A 16678-nucleotide genomic window follows, 5' to 3' on the forward strand; every position below is an offset into this window, starting at 1 on the left:
CCTGCAGATTGTTTTCACACTCATGAAGCTTCCCTCCTGCAGGTGGAGATAGATAAGGAGAGAGACAGACAGACAGACACCTGCAGACTGTTTTCACACTCATGAAGCTTCCCTCCTGCAGGTGGAGATAGAGGAGGAGAGAGACAGACAGACAGACACCTGCAGACTGTTTTCACACTCATGAAGCTCCCCTCCTGCAGGTGAGGGCCGGGAACTTGAGCCCAGGCCATTGTGCACTGCAGTGTGTACTTAGCCAGGTGCGCCACCACCCAGATCCTAAAAGCATTCCTTTTCTGACAGTCTTTGAGCAAAAGTGATTTTTTTCTTGCCAGATCCCTGCTCAGCTCTTGCTGATGGTGGTGCAGGGGGTTGGAACTTCAGAGCCTCAGGCATGAGAATCTCTCTGCATAACCACCATGCTATCTACCCCCTAAAAGCTCCTTAAATCCAGGAACAGATGGCTGAAAATGTTGTGCTCTCTTCAAGACAGTCGCTTCTGCTTTCCCTCCGCAGGTGTCTGGAAGGCTATGTCATTGACGCAGATACAGACACATTTATCTGCCAGGCAGATGGCCACTGGTCCCCTCAGACAATCTCTTGCAGCCCCAAGAAATGTCTCCTGCCAGCAAGCGCCGTTCACCCATTACTGGTCCACGGAGATGATTTCAGTGTGAACAAGCAAGTGTCTGTCTCATGTGCACACGGGTTTACCTATGATGGAGTGAACACATCAACATGTCAGGTGAGAGTCTGTCTTAACGGGAGTGTGGAAATATAGCACATCTCTCTGTGTGTATAATAGTGTCTCTGAATGAAAAAGGAAGGAAGGGAGGGAGGGGAGAGAGAGAAAAGGAAGGAAGAAGGGAAGGAGGGAGGAAGAAAGGAAAGAAAGGAAAAGAAAGATTGTGTAGCCTTAAAAAATTACTAGACAGGGGCCAAGGGCTCACTGGGAGGATAGAGGGGAGAGAGGGAGAGGGAGAGAGACAGAGAGAGAGAGAGAGAAAGAGAGAGAGAGAGGAGAGAAGGAGGAAGTGGAGGAGGAGGAGGAGGTGGAGAAGGAGAAGAAGGAGGAGGACGAGGGAAGGGAAGTGAAGGGAAGAAAAGGCTAGGTTGTGTAGCCTTAAAAAGTCACTAGACAGGAGCTGAGGACTCACCTAGTAGTGTTTGAACCTACCAAGCTCAAGGTCCTGTTTCAGTGTCAGCACCACATGAGAACACCAGGGACAGACAGCACCATGGATGGTGGAGTGGTTCTCCTCTCTATCTATCTATCTATCTATCTATCTGTAAAATAAGAGAAAACTGGCCTCAGGGCAGTGGTTTTATGCGTCTGTGAGGCTCTATCACCACATTAAGAGAGAGAGAACCAGTAATATCTAGAATAATTTATGTGAAAGTATACCATCTAAAAATGAGATACAATTTATATTTCTGACATTAGAGGAATAGTTAACTATGAGTTAGACAGTTGTAATAATCCTGACTAGTCTGTAGGGACTAGGCGACATGGCCAGCTCAGCTGTGAGTGAGACAGGTATAGATAATCCTGACTAGTCTGTAGGGACTAGGTGGCATGACCAGCTCAGCTGTGAGTGAGACATGTGTAGATAATCCTGACTAGTCTGTAGGGACTAGGCGACATGGCCAGCTCAACTGTGAGTTACTCAGGTGTAGATAATCCAGACTTGTCTGTAGGGACTAGGCGACATGGCCAGCTCAGCTGTGAGTGAGACAGGTGTAGATAATCCTGACTAGTCTGTAGGGACTAGGCGACATGGCCAGCTCAGCTGTGAGTGAGACAGGTGTAAATAATCCTGACTAGTCTGTAGGGACTAGGCGACATGGCCAGCTCAACTCTGAGTGAGACAGGGGTAGATAATCCTGACTAGTCTGTAGGGACTAGGCGACATGGCCAGCTCAGCTGTGAGTGAGACAGGTGTAGATAATCCTGACTAGTCTGTAGGGACTAGGCGACATGGCCAGCTCAGCTGTGAGTGAGACAGGTATAGATAATCCTGACTTGTCTGTAGGGACTAGGCGACATGGCCAGCTCAACGCTGAGTTATTCAGGTGTAGATAATCCTGACTAGTCTGTAGGGACTAGGCGACATGGCCAGCTCAGCTGTGAGTGAGACAGGTATAGATAATCCAGACTTGTCTGTAGGGACTAGGCGCCATGGCCAGCTCAGCTGTGAGTGAGACAGGTGTAAATAATCCTGACTAGTCTGTAGGGACTAGGCGACATGGCCAGCTCAACGCTGAGTTATTCAGGTGTAGATAATCCTGACTAGTCTGTAGGGACTAGGCGACATGGCCAGCTCAGCTGTGAGTGAGACAGGTATAGATAATCCAGACTTGTCTGTAGGGACTAGGCGCCATGGCCAGCTCAGCTGTGAGTGAGACAGGTGTAAATAATCCTGACTAGTCTGTAGGGACTAGGCGACATGGCCAGCTCAACTCTGAGTGAGACAGGGGTAGATAATCCTGACTAGTCTGTAGGGACTAGGCGACATGGCCAGCTCAACGCTGAGTTATTCAGGTGTAGATAATCCTGACTAGTCTGTAGGGACTAGGCGACATGGCCAGCTCAGCTGTGAGTGAGACAGGTATAGATAATCCAGACTTGTCTGTAGGGACTAGGCGCCATGGCCAGCTCAGCTGTGAGTGAGACAGGTGTAAATAATCCTGACTAGTCTGTAGGGACTAGGTGGCATGACCAGCTCAGCTGTGAGTGAGACATGTGTAGATAATCCTGACTAGTCTGTAGGGACTAGGCGACATGGCCAGCTCAACTGTGAGTTACTCAGGTGTAGATAATCCAGACTTGTCTGTAGGGACTAGGCGACATGGCCAGCTCAGCTGTGAGTGAGACAGGTGTAGATAATCCTGACTAGTCTGTAGGGACTAGGCGACATGGCCAGCTCAGCTGTGAGTGAGACAGGTGTAAATAATCCTGACTAGTCTGTAGGGACTAGGCGACATGGCCAGCTCAACTCTGAGTGAGACAGGGGTAGATAATCCTGACTAGTCTGTAGGGACTAGGCGACATGGCCAGCTCAGCTGTGAGTGAGACAGGTGTAGATAATCCTGACTAGTCTGTAGGGACTAGGCGACATGGCCAGCTCAGCTGTGAGTGAGACAGGTATAGATAATCCTGACTTGTCTGTAGGGACTAGGCGACATGGCCAGCTCAACGCTGAGTTATTCAGGTGTAGATAATCCTGACTAGTCTGTAGGGACTAGGCGACATGGCCAGCTCAGCTGTGAGTGAGACAGGTATAGATAATCCAGACTTGTCTGTAGGGACTAGGCGCCATGGCCAGCTCAGCTGTGAGTGAGACAGGTGTAAATAATCCTGACTAGTCTGTAGGGACTAGGCGACATGGCCAGCTCAACGCTGAGTTATTCAGGTGTAGATAATCCTGACTAGTCTGTAGGGACTAGGCGACATGGCCAGCTCAGCTGTGAGTGAGACAGGTATAGATAATCCAGACTTGTCTGTAGGGACTAGGCGCCATGGCCAGCTCAGCTGTGAGTGAGACAGGTGTAAATAATCCTGACTAGTCTGTAGGGACTAGGCGACATGGCCAGCTCAACTCTGAGTGAGACAGGGGTAGATAATCCTGACTAGTCTGTAGGGACTAGGCGACATGGCCAGCTCAACGCTGAGTTATTCAGGTGTAGATAATCCTGACTAGTCTGTAGGGACTAGGCGACATGGCCAGCTCAGCTGTGAGTGAGACAGGTATAGATAATCCAGACTTGTCTGTAGGGACTAGGCGCCATGGCCAGCTCAGCTGTGAGTGAGACAGGTGTAAATAATCCTGACTAGTCTGTAGGGACTAGGCGACATGGCCAGCTCAGCTGTGAGTGAGACAGGTGTAAATAATCCTGACTAGTCTGTAGGGACTAGGCGACATGGCCAGCTCAGCTGTGAGTGAGACAGGTGTAGATAATCCTGACTAGTCTGTAGGGACTAGGTGACATGGCCAGCTCAGCTGTGAGTGAGACAGGGGTAGATAATCCTGACTAGTCTGTAGGGACTAGGCAGCATGGCCAGCTCATCCTCTACATCTCATAAAAGGGGGCTGTCAGGGAGACAGCTCAGTTTCCTGGAGCATTAGCTTGTATGCCCAAGGCCTGAGAAGCTAGAGGCCCCATCCTGGGGCCGTCTTAAACCAGAGGTGAGCCAGGCCTGATTGCCAGTCTCTCTCTCTCTCCCTTTCCTCTCATTCTCTTTCTTAAGATAAATAAATACATCTTTAGGGGAATTTTTTCATAGAGAAGCATTAGCAAGAGAGTAGTAATTGCAAAGGGGAAATCACTGTGTGTACACAGTCGATTAGAGGCTAAAGAGTTTCAATTCTGACTCTGCTGGCAGTGAATTAATATGTACCTAGTTTGATTTTAGTCGCATGACCCACTTCAGAACAGACGCAGTATTGATATTGGAATAGGAGGTGGGTTCATTGTTTTTAATAGCTGCGTAGTATTCCATTTTACACCACAGCTTTCTCAGCCACTCATCTGTTGTTGGGCACCTGGGTTACTTCCAGGTTTTAGCTATTATGAATCGTGCTGCTATGAACATAGGTGTACACAGATCTCTTTGGTTGGGCGTTATGGAGTCCTTGGGGTATAACCCCAGGAGAGGAATTACTGGGTCATATGGAAGGTCCAGGTCTAGCCTTGTGAGAGTTCTCCAGACTGCTCTCCAGAGTGGCTGGACCAATTGACATTCCCACCAACAGTGCAGAAGGCTTCCTCTGTCCTCACACCCTCTCCAGCATTTGTTGATGGAATGGAGAAAAGGAAGTCAACTTTGCAGACTTTGAGAAAATTTGCTGTTTCTCATAATTTTAAATTAAAAGTGTAGAGTCATGTGATATGTGAAGGAGCCTTGGCATGTGTGTACTATGCACTAGTTGAGTACTGCTGATCATGATCATCTCAGATATGCTTTTTAAGGCCAGAGATAATAAGTGGCAGCTAGAACCCGGCTTTAGGTGTGTTCATCTGTTGTTTTATGAGTGATCTTGCTACAAGCCCAAATCTGAGGATGTCTGCATTCAGATTCACTAACTCTTGACTGGTTTACAATTTACTGCTTGTTTCCAGCTTGATGGAACCTGGGAGCCCCCATTCTCAGCAGGGTCCTGCATTCCAATTTCTTGTGAGAAACCTGAAATTCCAGAACACGGATTTGTGGTTGGCAGTCAACACACCTTGGAAAGCACAGTTGTTTATCACTGTGAACCTGGGTATGAACTAGAGGTGAGTAAACAGTCGGTTAAACTAGAATTGAATTGTGTTTCTCATATGCCCAGGAACATTTTTAGTATCAGCACCACTGCTGACATTGCTTTTGGTCGTAAAAGATTCTGTACTTCGTTGCCCTACACCATAACATCTTCTGATACCTAGTTAAGGTGACTCACAACTTTTTAAGTCTCAAGTATTTTTGTTACCTTTGTCTCAAGTTACCTTTACTTGTGGTGAATAGTACTTTGCAAGACTGTGAGAATACAGGGTGGAGTTCCTCACTGCACCCTGGACTTTCATTCAGCAGGAACCATGGAGGCTAGGAGAGGGTGGGTGACATATTCAAGGTTGCAAAAGGCAATGACTGTCACTTTGTCACTCGAGGTGAAGGAGCAGGCCAAACAATACCAGGCATACAAAAACCGAAGGTGTCTGCCATTCCCAGACCTGCCTGGCAGGAGTCACTAACACTGCCACAGAAGGAGAAGCAAGGAGCGTTCGTTTTAAAATTGTATTTAATCTACGTCTCTTTTTTTACCAGAGCCCTGCTCAGCTCTGGCTGATGGTGGTGCCGGGTCTGAGCCTGGGACTTCAGGGTCTCAGGCAGGAGAGTCTGTTTGCAGAACTGTCATGCTGTCTCCCCCACCCCCTGCATTCAGCTCTCAACTAGGTGGTGCAAAGCCACAGAAACATGAAAAGCTTTAAAGTGTGAAGAAGAGGAAGACATGGGTAGAAGCAGTTCACCTAGAGAGCAGTGGGAGGGCCGGGCGGCGGCGCACCTGGCTGAGCGCACACACTACAGTGCACAAGGACGTGGGTTCGAGCCCCCGGTCCCCACCTGCAGGGGCAAAGCTTTGCAAGTGGTGAAGCAGGGCTGCAGGTGTCTCTCTGTCTCTCTCCCTCTGTGTCTCCCCCTTCCCTCTCAATTTCTGGCTGGCTCTATCCAATAAATAAAAATCTTAAAAAATAATAAATTTAAAAAAAGAGTAGTGAAGCCAGGACGGCTTAAAAGACACTTGGTTTGGGAGTCGGGCAGTAGTGCAGTGGTTTAAGTGCAGGTGGTGCAAAGCGCAAGGACCGGCATAAAGATCCCGGTTCGAGCCCCCGGCTCCCCACCTGCAGGGGAGTCGCTTCACAGGTGGTGAAGCAGGTCAGCAGGTGTCTGTCTTTCTCTCCCCCTCTCTGTCTTCCCCTCCTCTCTCCATTTCTCTCTGTCTTATCCAACAATGACAACAACAATAATAACTACAACAACAGTAAAAACAAGGGCAACAAAAAGGAAATAAATAAATATATATTTTTAAAAAGACGCGTGTTATACTCCCGTGCAGCATATCACGTCCAGCTGTGAATCATAGGCTGGACCCAAATATCACATGCACGTCCAGTCCACTGAGTCTTTTTAAGGCTACAGTTGTCTCTAGTCCTTATGAAGTTTTCCACATCTTTCTCCTTTTGTTTTTAAATTTTTACTTATTCCCTTTTGTTGCCCTTGTTGTTTTATTATTGTAGTTATTATTGTTGTTATTGATGTGATTGTTGTTGGCTAGGACAGAGAGAAATGGAGAGAGGAGGGAAAGACAGAAAGGGGGAGAGAAAGACAGACACCTGCAGACCTGCTTCACTGCCTGTAAAGCGACTCCCCTGCAGGTGGGGAGCCGGGGGCTCGAACCGGGATCCTTATGCCGGTCCTTGTGCTTTGCGCCATGTGCGCTTATCCCGCTGCACTACCGCCCGACTCCCAGAAACCAATTTTTAACATACCATACAATATTGCAAATCTTAATGTATTTTATTATTTCATAATACATCAGAAAAGATTAAGAATGTGAATAACTGCAGTAAGAAAAATATAAGAAGCAAAACATGAAGAAGCAAACTCATAAAAATCAAATCCAAAAATGGATGAGTGAAACTCCTGACTTCTATGGAATGGTAGTGACTGCAGGGAATAGACAGGCCTGTACAGCCCGAGAAGCAGACAAAGCCCCTCGAAACAGTCCTTAGAATGGTCACTCGAAAAACGGCAGTGATATTACTCTAGTTCAGGAAGCATGGAAGTAAGTTTTAGGAATATTTTATTCAAAGTGCTTAAAATTCTAAATGCTTGGGCCAGTTGATCTTTTATTGTTGTTGTTGATCTAATAACGATCGACAAGGTGTCAACTGCCCCGCTCCATTACTCTGGTGAGCCAGTTCCCAGCTCCTCACTTCCACCCGGGTGGTGCACCAACTCACTTCCACCCGGGTGGTGCACCTCCTAACACAGCCCCCGAACCTAGATACAGACCAGGGCCATGAGCCGGGGCTCCTGTGCACATCTCTGTAGAGAGCGGACTATGCATCTCGACGTAAAAGCACGCGACAGTGTGCAGGGCGAGCTCCTCTTTCATGAGCCCACCGCGTTACCCAGCAATGCCCTCCTGCGTCCGTGCCGTAACTAGGCACGTTCCACGGTCTGGTCTGCATGGATAGCAGCCCACATGGTCTACCATACTCCTCAGGTAGAAAACAGCAAAGGGAATATTTCAGAATAAATTCAGTTCAAAATATTTTAAATATATTTAGCAAAAACATCTCTTTTGATACTGGCTACCATCCGCTGCCATGGAAGTAGAAAGTGAAGCCAGGTCTCCACCTTAATCACACTAACTGACTCCCATACACAGTGTTAGTGATTTGAGGAAAGTGTTCTTGAGAGCACAAGCCTTCTTAAACTACATGGACTTGATAAATCCGCTTAGCATCCCAACTCTGAGCAGTTCAGGCACAGAGCTGGACCCCTCCGTCCTCTTACCATCTGCTCATTCATTCTGGAGTTACTATGTTGGCACTGCTTCTTTGATCCACAGGGGGACAGGGAGCGCGTCTGTGGGGAGAACAGACGGTGGAGCGGAGCCCCCGCCGTGTGCAGAAGTAAGTAGGTGACTCCCAGCATTCATTGTGGTGGTGAGGGGTTGAACCTGGAACCTGTGGTGCTGGAGGCACGGAAGTCTTTTTGTATAACCACTGTGCTATTACCCTCGCCCCTCACTGTGTATCAAAACAGAAATGGCCACACTTTATCAACAGGCTTCATGAGTAAAGAGCTGGGATCAGTTTCATAAACTGGGAGAACTTTCATAAAAGGTTTTCTCACCTAGGTGAGCCTGTCAGCATGCGAGTAAGGGCTCCCTCCCCCCCCCTCCCCCTCCCCCTCTCTCTCTCCCTCTCTCCCTTTCCCTTTCCCTCTCTCCCTCTCTCCCTTTCTTCCTCTCCCCCCTCCCTTTCTCCCTCTCTCTCCCTTCCTCTCACTCTCTTCCTCTCCCTCTCCCCCTCTCCCTCTCTCCCTCTGTCTCTCACCAGAAACTACCCTTAAGTCTATGAGGCTCTTTATATCCCTGGGAGTCATGTAAAATTTTCCCAGAGGGATAAAGAATAGGAAAGCTATCAGGGGAGGGAATGGGATATGGAGATCTGGTGGTGGGAATTGTGTGGAGTTGTACCCCTCTTATCCTATGATTTTGTCAGTGTAAATAAAAATTTTTTAAATAATTTCCCCAAGTTCATGGTTCCATGCTCTTTATACCTTCCAGTCACGTGCTATATTGACAATTGTTTCATCTTTCATTTCCCTTTACAAGAAGTAGGGTCCTAGTTAAAGTATTTAAAGTATCAGAGAGCTGAGCCTTTGTTTTCAACTGTAAAGTGAGATCATCTCCAAGTTGTAAGGTTGCTGGATTTAGACAAGGGAAGGAAAAAAAAAAAAAGACTCCTAGTTAAGTGTGGCTGTTAGCTACATAATTCAGGTTTTAAAATGATCATAATGTAAATATGTCTCATGCAATATTTGGGACATAGTTGTTCTAAAACCGTTTTCAGATTTATCTGAACATCCTTGCATGTCACATAATTGTTGCTAGGTGTAAGAACTAGGCTTAATACTATCCAGAAGGTGCTTGGTCATAGCAGTGGCTTCAGTGAGAATTCCTTGACTCCACTCATACTCAGTATTATTAGCAACAAAGGTGACAGGTGCGTGCAGACAGCTACAGCCAATAAGATAACGTGGCTATCTTTAATTGCCTGCAAGGTTTCATAATAATTTTAAAAATATGCATTTTTCTCCTTCAATTTACATCCTGATGTCCCACACAAGAATAGGCTGTGATACAGCTCACTGGAGCAGAAGGGAAGAGGAAGCATTTCAAAGGAGACTTTTGTTTTTCTTTTTTCTTTTCAGAGGCCAGGTGTGAAGCCCCGCTGGAGTTTCTGAATGGAAGAGCTGACATTGAAAACGGGACTTCTGGACCCACTGTGGTGTTCTCCTGTGACAGGGGCTACAGCCTGGCAGGGGCTGCTGAGGCGCACTGCTCTGCAGACGGGACTTGGAGCCACCCAGCTCCTCTCTGCAAACGTGTGTGTTGACTTCATAAGAGTTTTAACCAGAGTCAGTGTCAGGACTACTTCCCCATGTCTGAGCCGTAGAGGAAGCCCTACTGGTGCAGGGAAAGCGGTTGCTTCATATCTGAACTAGATACCATGGGGCAAACTATCTTCAATTCAACTGCCATTAACTAAAATGTCCTGTCTGAGAATTAACTTTTATCAGAGTTCTTAGACACTACAAGTCTAAGCCACTAGAATCTGTGACTTAATGAAAAAAATTAACATCTGTGTGTAGTGGATTTGATGGAGGGTGTGAGAGAACTGCAGAGAGAAGATACATCCCCTTACAATAGCAGCAGCGTGCACATAGACACAGTAATAACTTCATAGCATGGGGATGAAAGCAGCAGTCGCAGTCAGGCATGGGTCACGAGGACTCTGACTGTGGACAGTCTCACAGCTGGGCCTTGGGATTCAGCTGGTACCCGCTTCACAAAGACTTTTTTTTTTAATTTTTATTTATAAAAAGGAAACATTGACAAAACCATAGGATAAGAGGGGTACAACTCCACACAATTCCCACCACCAGAGCTCCATATCCCCTCCCCTCCCCTGACAGCTTTCCTATTCTCTGTCCCTCTGGGAGCATGGACCCAGGGTCATTGTGGGATGCAGAAGGTGGAAGGTCTGGCTTCTGTAATTGCTTCCCCGCTGAACATGGGTGTTGGCAGGTGGATCCACACTCCCAGCCTGTCTCTCTCTTTCCCTAGTGGGGCAGGGCTCTGGGGAAGCGGGGCTCCAGGACACACTGGTGGGGTCGTCTGTCCAGGGAAGTCTGGTCGGCATCCTGCTGGCATCTGGAACCTGGTGGCTGAAAAGAGAGTTAACCTACAAAGCCAAACAAATTGTTGAACAATCAATAGTGCTGGAATAGTGCAGATGAAGTGTTGGGGGGTCCTCCATTTTGTAGATAGCTAGTAGGCATATTTTAGTTATATTTCAAAGGGCCTGTAGCTATACTAGTGTTGTTTGTTTGGTTGGTTGGTTATTTGTTTGTTTGTTTGTTTTTGTTTTTTGTTTTTGCTTGAGCCTGAAATCTGATATGCAGGTGAATCCTAATTATTGTCTGGGGAGATGATGTCATGGCTGGGAAAAGGACCAGAAAGCTGGATCAGGGAAGAGAGTAGCTCCCAAATATGGGAAAAGGATATAAATATTACTGTAAACCCCATCGATTTGATGTGATCTGGGGCCCATAGACTTTTCTGTGCCCACTGGGGGAAAAAAAAAAAAACCAGATCTTAAATTGATTTGAATATGTGCCGGTGAGTGTGCATTGCCTCCTGTCTCTCCTTTAGATGTAGAAGTAAGTTAGTTGTGGTCAGTTAACTTGCAAACTCTACCATCTAACTCAGATGTGTGTCTCAAGCCCTTTCTCACTCACCAAGAAATGCTTGGTGATATTCTCACTCCTCCTTCTGAAGGGTGTTCAGGAAAGAAGCAACATGAGCAGAATGAGAAGTTTTATTCTGTGTTCTTAATATTCTTTCCATGCCAACAGTTTCTGACACACTCCTTGACTTTCCACGTTCTTTGTTCCCCAGGTATAGGTAGAAACAACCTAAGAGGGAGTCGGGTGATAGCACAGTGGGTTAAGCGCAGGTGGCGCAAAGTGCAAGGATCAGCATAAGGATCCTGGTTCGAGCCCCCGGCTCCCCACCTGCAGGGGAGTCGCTTCACAGGCGGTGAAGCAGGTCTGCAGGTGTCTGTCCTTCTCTCCCCCTCTCTGTCTTCCCCTCCTCTCTCCATTTCTCTCTGTCCTATCCAACAATGACATCAGTAACAACAACAATAATAACTACAATAATAAAACAAGGGTAACAAAAGGGAATAAATAAATAAATAAATAAATAAATACCAAAAAAACTTAAATAAAAAAAATTAAAAGAAACAACCTAAGAGAAAGTCGTGGGGGCATCATTTCAGACAAATATCTAACTAGCCAGAGATTCAGTGTCCTGTGCCAGAGGTTGGCGAGCTCAGTGTCTTCAGAGAGCATCTGATTTTATGCTTATAAATCACTGACTCTAGTTCATCCAGGTTTAATGTTTGAGCCTCTCTGTGTTCTAAGCCTCCTGTTCCTGCTCCTCAGACCCCAGTTCCTGCAGGGCTCACATTCTAACTGCACAGCAGTAAAGTAAGGGCGGAGCCATCAGTAGGACATTTCTTCTCTCTCTCACAGCAAATCCATGCCCGGTGCCTTTTGTGATTCCTGAGAATGCTGTGCTGTCTGAAAGGGAGTTTTACGTTGGCCAGAATGTGTCCATCAGGTGCAGAGAAGGCTTCTCGCTCCAGGGCCAGGGCGTCATTACCTGCGGCCCCGATGAAACATGGACACAGACCAGCGCCAAGTGCCAGAGTAAGTTCCCGGGCGGGATCAGGTAGCTTTACTAGCAGAGAGGATTTTCTGTCTCTGGAAATACTTTCCGTGAAGTAACTTCATTTTAAATGTTTTCATCGCCGCCATATCACAGTCATCAGACTTGCTACTGGTATTTTTTTAAATATATAGTCATTAAATTAGAAACATAAGAAGAAAAAAAATTCAAGGGCCAGGTGGTGGTGCACCCAGTTAAGCTCAGATAATACTGAACACCAGGACTTGCTTAAGGACCTAGGTCCGAGCCCCTGCTCCCAACCTTCAAGAGAAGCTTTACAAGTGGTGAAGCAGGTCTGCAGGTATCTATCTTTCTCTCCCTCTCTTCTTGATTTGTTTCTGTCCTAGTCAATACAATTATGGGGGGAGAAAAAATGGCAGTGGATTCATAGTGCTGGCACTGAGTCCCAGCAACTGGAGGCAAAATAGGAGGAAGAGGAGGCAAAAGAGGGGAGGGGAAGGGGAAGGAGAAGGAGAAGGGGAAGGGGAAGAAGGAGAAGAAGGGAGTGCATACCAGGGAAAGAGGTGTTCCAGTGGAATGCATGCATGTAGTGAAGCCCTGGGTTTGACCTCAGAACTGCATATGACTAACTGGTGCTCTTGTCTCTCTATTACATTAATCAAATACTTTTAAAATAAATGGAACATTCTAGAACTAAACTAAAAGTTTCCCAACAAAGTTTTACTGAAGAGACTTTTATAATGTGCTCTTTTATGAAGAAGCAAGCTTTTAAAGTTAAAATAGCATTTCCAGCACTTCTGAGTCCCCCTGACTGTCCATCCAGTGTCTGTGTGAGCTTTACGATACGAAGACACTTCCCTGTGGTTCTCAGGCTCACCTAGAATACTTGCTAAGATGGACTGCTGGACTCTGTCCTCAGAGGCTCTGATTCAGTAACTCTGGGGTGAGGGCTGCAGGTCTAACAGGTTCATAGGTGGTGGTGGTGGTGGTGGTGGTGGTGGTGGTGGTGGTGGTGGTGGTGGTGGTGGTGGTGATGGTGATGGTTGTGGTGGTGATGGTGATGGTTGTGGTGACGTGACGGTGATGGTGACGGTGGTGGTGATGGTGATGGTGGTGACGGTGACGGTGATGGTGGTGACAGTGGTGATGGTGGTGGTAGTGGTGATGTTGATGGTGGTGGTGATGGTGATGATTATGGTGATGGTTATGATGGTGGTGATGGTTATAGTGATAGTGGTAATGGTTATAGTGATGGTGATGGTGGTGACGGTGATGGTGATGGTGGTGACGGTGGCGGTGATGGTGGTGACGGTGGTGGTAGTAGTGATGTTGGTGGTGATGGTGGTGGTGGTGATCATGATTATGATGATGATGGTGATGATGACTGTTGTGGTGGTGGTAGTGATGGTGGTGGTGGTGGTGGTGATGGTGATGGTGACGGTGACGGTGACGGTGGTGGTGGTGGTGGTGGTGATGGTGGTGATCATGATTATGATGATGATGGTGATGATGACTGTTGTGGTGGTGGCGGTGATGGTGGTGATGGTGGTGATGGTGGTGGTGATGGTGGTGATCATGATTATGATGATGATGGTGATGATGACTGTTGTGGTGCTGGTGATGGTGCTGGCTCTGAGAGCAGAGCATGGGAGCCTCTGGAACAGTATCATGTTGCTGCCCAACACACAGTCTCGCAAGCTCTTGACACACTTCCTACACTTAAAACACCTGCCCTGCCCTGAAGACTGCCTTGCAGTTCAGCCCCTTCCTCCACCGTAATCAGTTTATAAATACCGACTGAGTCCAAAAACCTGTGAGCCACCCACGGTATCTGGGTGATGCCAAGCCACCTCGTGGACTTCAAAGCAAACTTCCTGGTAAAGATCCTCCTTTGGGCCCGAATCGCAGCTTGCCTGGCTGCTGCTTCGCCATGCCTGCCCCTCAGCTCTCTGATCTCCCTCTGGCTCTGTTTCTGTCTGTCTTCTCCTGCTCTGTTTCTGTCTGACACATCTGGTGAGCAGTGAGGCCCTGGATCAATCCCAGCAACAGCACGGGCACTGAAAAGACATGATCCTGGTTCCGTCTCGTACATCCCCCAGAAAACCAGCTTCCACCCGGAGTGAAACCTTGAGTGTGATGAACCTTATCTGTGCGTGAAGCTGACTGCTTGCAGCGTCAGGGCATAATCCCCTGTTTCTCAAGTGTCTATTCAAGTCCACTGCCCAGCCAGGGAAATGATTCATCAGGTAGCGATGTGGTCTTGTGCAGGTATAAAGTTCAGAGATCAGTGTGATGTCAAGCACGCCAAACTCCAGAACAGCACTCTGCTCTTTCTTGCTTTCCGACTCCCGTAAAATAGACAAATGTGTTTGAGTAAAAAAAAAAAAAAAAAAAAAAAAGCCCATTTGGGGGCCAGGCGGTGGGTGGCACACCTGGTTAAGCACTCAAGTTATAGTGCACAAGGACTCAGGTTCAATCCCCTGGTCCCCACCTGCAGGGGGCCAGCTGCACATGTGGCAAAGCAGGGCTGCAGGTCTCTCTCTCTCTCTCTCTTTCCCCCTCCTCTCTAAATTTCTGTCTGTGTCCAATAATAAATAAATAATTTTTTGAAAAGTCCCCCTGCACGCCGGGAATCACTGTAGGTGCAAATGGAACAGCCCTGTGGGCTGAACCTCGCTGCACTGAAGCACCTTTGCTCTAACGTGGCCACTGCCTGTAACGCCCACGCGCTGCCCTTCCAGTCTGATCTGCAGCCAGCACGGACGTTCCGTGGCACAGCCTCTGTGGCAAGGTGCAGAGCTCACCCTGGGTCAGCCTCCCACAGACAGCTTGCCTCGCGGTTGTAAGTGCTCAGTTTCAGTGAATAAAGCAAGGCCTTTTTTATCTTTACATCTATTTTTTCTTTTTTTATTATCTTTATTTATTTATTGGACAGATACAGCCAGAAATTGAGATCAGGAAGGGAGATAGAGAGGGAGGGAGACAGAGAGAAACCTACAAACTAGCTTCATCACACACAAAGCTTTTCCCCGTAGGTGGGGACTGGGGGCCTCGAACCTGGGTCCTTGGGCACTGTAACATGTGCACTTAATTAGATGCACCACTACCCGGCCCCCCCAGCATCTAATTTTTCTGGACAACAGCAGATTATGCTTTCAGTGCTTGGTACCTTTCAATAGTATGTGGGTGAAAGGGTGACTTTCTTTCTTTGCCTCCAGGGTTATTGCTGGGGCTCGGTGCCTACACTACGAGTCCACTAACCCACTGCTCCTAAAGGCTGTTTTTTCTGTTTTGTTTTGTTTTATTTTATATATAAGGCAGAGATAAATTGAGAGAGGAGGAAAGGCATGGAGAGGGAGAGAAAAATAAACACCTGCAGACCTGCTTCACCGCCTGTGAAGTGTCCCCACTGCAGGTGGGAAGCCGGGGCTTGAACCGGGATCCTTGCATTGGTCCTTGCGCTTCATACCCTGCACTTAACCCGGTGTGCCACCAGCCGGCTCCTAAGAAGGTCTCATGAGTCCTAGCTGGGCTCTTTGAATTAACTCAATCACAAAGGAACCCGCTCTCACTGCTCTCCTCCGTGCGCTGACCGGGTAGCTCACAGCCTCGCTGCTGCTGTCTTCCTGCAGAGATCTCCTGTGGCCCGCCAGCTCACGTCCACAATGCCCTGGCTCGAGGCGTCCACTATCAGTATGGGGACATGATCACCTACTCCTGCTACAGCGGGTACACGCTGGAGGGTCCCCTACGGAGTGTCTGCTTGGAAAATGGAACCTGGACGCAGCCTCCAGTCTGCAGAGGTAAGAAAACCATTGACTGGCTGTGTCTCAGTGACAGTGTACGGAAATAATACAGGTCTTCTGATGTGCCCAGTGACTCGTGCGCATGCCGGTTTAGTGTCCCCTTGGCTTTCATTTGTGTCTGCACACGCATGTCATTTGTGTCTGCACACGCATGTCATTTCCCTCCAGTTCGTCAGTTTGAATTGTGAACGTTGGCACATGGAACTCTGACTCAGCACAGCCGTTTCTGAATCAGTCACTTTCTCCCTGGCAATCTTCTCTCCAAACCTCTAGTGTGTTTATGGCTGCGGTGGGCGGGGGCTCTGTCCTGCACGGACACCTTGTGGGTGGCCAGGGGTTGTGGCACAGGCACTGCTCTGCCCTTCCCGGGCAGCCCCTGAGCCTCTCTGGGAGTAGAGAGCCCACCCCGTGGACACACATGGGCAGAGTTGCTCGGTGGTTCTGAGAGAGCAGGGCCCACCCCACAGCACCCCTGGCTGGCCGGGGAACTAGTGGTTAGCGCTCTGCTCACGTGACCATGGCACCCTTCACTTGTGGGATGGAATTTGCAGACACAACAGTCAGTGCTGTGTGTTCACTCATTGCATGGAAATGTGCCCCTCTCTTTAAACATTTCTTTATTGGGGGATTAATGTTTTACACTGGACAGTAAATACAATAGTTTGCACATGCATGACATCTCTCAGTTTTTCACTTAGCAGTACAACCCCAGTAGGGCCTGAAATGTACCCCTCTTATCCTATAGTCTTGTCAATATTTATACTTTATAAATAAAAATTTTTTAAAAGGCCTTCTCAGTGAAGAAGGAGATGGTCTCTGCTTGAAGGTCTACAAAATGAAAAA

General features: G+C 47.8%; 1 protein-coding gene across 1 annotated transcript in view; it reads left to right on the plus strand.

The window, feature by feature from the left end:
* Positions 1–16678, plus strand: part of SVEP1 (sushi, von Willebrand factor type A, EGF and pentraxin domain containing 1) — a 215554-nt gene that overhangs the window by 185130 nt on the left and 13746 nt on the right. Inside the window, exons 39-44 of the mRNA XM_060199027.1 lie at positions 514–742; positions 5119–5274; positions 8115–8178; positions 9485–9658; positions 11873–12049; positions 15662–15832. Coding sequence (XP_060055010.1) covers positions 514–742; positions 5119–5274; positions 8115–8178; positions 9485–9658; positions 11873–12049; positions 15662–15832 — 971 coding nt within the window. The remainder of the gene's footprint in view (positions 1–513; positions 743–5118; positions 5275–8114; positions 8179–9484; positions 9659–11872; positions 12050–15661; positions 15833–16678) is intronic.

Source organism: Erinaceus europaeus, chromosome 10 (genome assembly GCF_950295315.1).
Source record: "Erinaceus europaeus chromosome 10, mEriEur2.1, whole genome shotgun sequence".
Classification (NCBI taxonomy): domain Eukaryota; kingdom Metazoa; phylum Chordata; class Mammalia; order Eulipotyphla; family Erinaceidae; genus Erinaceus; species Erinaceus europaeus.